Source organism: Aphanomyces invadans (assembly GCF_000520115.1).
Source record: "Aphanomyces invadans strain NJM9701 unplaced genomic scaffold supercont1.201, whole genome shotgun sequence".
NCBI classification, from domain to species: Eukaryota; Oomycota; class Saprolegniomycetes; order Saprolegniales; family Verrucalvaceae; genus Aphanomyces; species Aphanomyces invadans.
The window spans coordinates 2,489-5,572 of record NW_008580346.1 but is presented as its reverse complement, the minus strand read 5'-3'; the positions used below and the strand labels follow the sequence as shown (position 1 = coordinate 5,572).

The 3,084-nt window shown below is 59.4% G+C and overlaps 2 protein-coding genes across 2 annotated transcripts; one reads left to right on the top strand and one right to left on the bottom strand.

The window, feature by feature from the left end:
• Window positions 1-106: 106 nt before the first annotated feature.
• On the top strand, window positions 107-518 carry H310_15165 (hypothetical protein; the record flags this gene model as incomplete). The annotated part of the gene is made up of 3 exons (XM_008883152.1): window positions 107-171; window positions 247-356; window positions 409-518. The coding sequence occupies 3 exons, from the start codon at window positions 107-109 to the stop codon at window positions 516-518; spliced, it is 285 nt and encodes a 94-aa protein (XP_008881374.1).
• A 771-nt stretch (window positions 519-1,289) lies between these two features.
• H310_15164 (hypothetical protein) lies at window positions 1,290-2,797 on the bottom strand (the record flags this gene model as incomplete). Its single annotated transcript, XM_008883151.1, has 2 exons — window positions 1,290-2,390; window positions 2,426-2,797. 2 exons carry the CDS (start codon window positions 2,795-2,797, stop codon window positions 1,290-1,292), a joined length of 1,473 nt encoding a protein of 490 aa, XP_008881373.1.
• Window positions 2,798-3,084: the final 287 nt, after the last annotated feature.

Here is a 3,084-nt window from a genome sequence, read left to right as displayed (position 1 = left end):
TCAGTACCGCGTGCGTCTTCTTGGCCCATGCTGGTCATGTCTTTCCATCCTTCTCAACTCGTCCTGATGTAGATCGCTGGCTATTTCCGTCCGACGAACGTTCAACATGTATGTTTTGCTCGTGTTTGTCGGGATCTGGATCGTCACGTTTGCGATCGGGTACATTGGATGGTACGCTACCCCCCCATTCCCTCACTCACTCGAAACCGCCCCGATCTCACTCGGTCTCGTTCGATTGGCGACTAGCATGGCTGTGATCTGGAAGCGCCGAGCCCCGGACAACCCGGTCATCTTCATCGCCGCCCTCTTCGCTGTCCCGGCTTTCCGAAACACGTGTCCTGGGAACCCACCCTACGGTGCATTCACTTCCACGGCCATGGCCAGTAGATCTGAGACTTTGTTGTGCAGGCGTGCTGTTCGATGTGCTGAGCACTTTTTTTGCCATCGGCGTCATCTGCACGTTTTTGGTCCTGGTGTCCGTGGCGTACATGACGAAACCGAAGGCGGCGACGACGTAGATGAACATAACACCATGGCAGTGAAGGATGTCAACCTAAAGTGCCAAAGAGTGGAGCACAGCTCCTGTTGCGACTCTGTCGTAGAGTGTGGGCGTTGAATGCACGACTGTCATGCGAACGCAGATCGAGCAACCTTTGCGGACGGACGGGAGTGGCCTCGCTGTCGTACAAACACACTGGACATGCTGCATTGGTTGCACTGCCGCCGTCAGTTGTAGGAGCCACAAATTTTGGACATTGGATCTCATGCCACGTGCGTCAAGATCATCGACGGAAATAACGAGCGAGCTGCAGGTGACATAAAGTGACCTGGGACTGTTCCTGGGGCAAATGGTGCCGCAGGCGCGGCCGGGGATTGCCAACGCGGTAGCCCGCCCGCTTCATCCACCAGGTTCAACCCAGAGAGAACTGGATTAGCAGGGAGCAGCCGACAACAGCGGACAAGACGTATTTTAACAGAGTGCCTTGTATAATCTAGGCGACAATATTTTGCATGCAGGCTTCGATCGAGAGTACTACAGAGAACAAAGGAATCGTCGGCCAAAGTTTATAGTGCTGCTCTCCACAGTGAGTTTTGGGACGTTGGGCTTGCGTCGAAGCCACTACTCGAGGGCAAAAAACGGAGAGCAAGTCCACTGGCAGGTGTGTCTGTGTCGATGGCGTCGTCATGGGACCGAAAGGTCACCGACGAGTTGTAGCGCTACAGGTGACGACGACCAACGCTTGCACACGACAACCATTGTAATCCACAAATATAATCATGACGACCTCCTAGTTGCCGCGGAGCTCGGCGAGGTTTTGTTCCAGCACAGCAATCTCGGCCTCGTTGTTGACGACGCGGGGAACCGGGCGTCGAGTGGTTGGACGGGTCGTAGTCGGCGTAGGACCGCCACCAATTGCGCGCGCCACGTTGATGCGACCGTGACCGTAGCTGTTGTTGGGGTATCTAGCGTCCGAGACGCCGCCGCAGTTTTTATTCTCGGGTGTCAACCGACTCGTGTCGGTGGACGTGGTGAAGGCACGGTACACCTCGGCGTACGTCGCGCCCTTGTTGCGACTCAGGTAGAGCGCGACAGCCCCCGTGACGTGGGGAGATGCCATGGAGGTGCCCGAGATGGTCCTGTACGCCGAATTACCCGTGCTCCACGCGGAACGGACTTGGAAACCGGGAGCCGACACGTCGGGCTTGAGCGTGCCATCTCGAGCCGGCCCGCGACTGCTAAAGCTCGCCAGTCTGTCGTCCGACCCGACAGCCCCGACCCCAATCACGTTCTTGTAGTCACCAGGCGAGTTGGCCGTCCTGCAGCTCGGTCCGGAGTTCCCGTTGGCAAAGACGGGAATGATGCCGGCAGCGCGCCACGCGTTCACGTTGGCCTGGAACCAGGTCGAGCCAGACCCGCCGCCCCAACTGTTGTTGATCACATGCGGCGCCAACTCGCACTTGGGGTTGAGGCCCTTGGCGTCCGTGGGACAGAGCATGAACTGGGCGCACGCCGTCAGCGCTGCCTCGGGACACGAACTCGTCGTGCACCCGCGGCACGCGATCCACTGGGCACCCGGCGCGACCCCGATCCCGTTCGCACCGACCGCCGTTCCGACAACGTGCGTGCCGTGACCGTTCGTGTCGATCGGGGTGGCCGACTTGTCGGTGGGGTCGAACCAACCGTACGTGGATCGGTAGTTGGCCTTGAGCGCGTCGTGGGTCGCAATTGCCCCGGTATCCAGCACACCGACGACGACACCTTGGCCGCGGTTGCCGGACGCCCACACGGTCGGCGCGCTGATGAGGTCGACGCCCCACTCGTTGGCGAAAACAGTCGCCTCGGTCGAGTTGTCCGAGACGACGGACAAGTCCACGACCGCGTCATCGTGCTCGAGCACGGGCAAGCGCGCGACGACCGGGCCACCGTGTCAAGCTTGGCTAGTTCGTCCAGCACGATGCGGTTGACGCCGTAGAGGAAGAGCGAGTTGCTGATGTGGAACTGCTCGGCTCGCACGGAGAACGCCTCGGGCTGCGATGTCAAGAGCTCAAGTGCCGCTTGCTGGGACGACTCCATAGACTTGACCAAGAGCGAGCGCAAGTGGGCGATGCGGGGGCCGCGTCCCTGGATCGAGTTGAGCTCCAAGTTAGCGGTGCGAAGAGCTTGGGTATTGCTGTCTTTGAACTCGACCACGACGTTGACGGAATCGGCGACCTCCAAGAGGCGGTGGACGCTGGAGGCAATCTTGGCGGTGGCCGTGGTGGCGGCAAAGGCGGCAAGGATGGCAACTTTTACCATGTTGAGTGGGTCCGATGAGGCAAGTGTGAGAATGACGGACGGCTACGACGGCGAACGATAGCGGCCTCAGTGCAGTCGATTGCGACCCAAGTGGATGTAGGCGACAAACAGTTCCACCACAAATCTTGTTCGAACTGGCCAAGCCATGCCAGCACTGCATGGCCGCAAAGATACACGAGACACGCCGCCGTCTGAGGTGGAGGAATTGCCTGCTATCGCTCTGATATTACTCAGATGCTCTGTGATTTCGGGGTTTCGGGGTTTCGGGGTTTCGGGGTTTCGGGGTT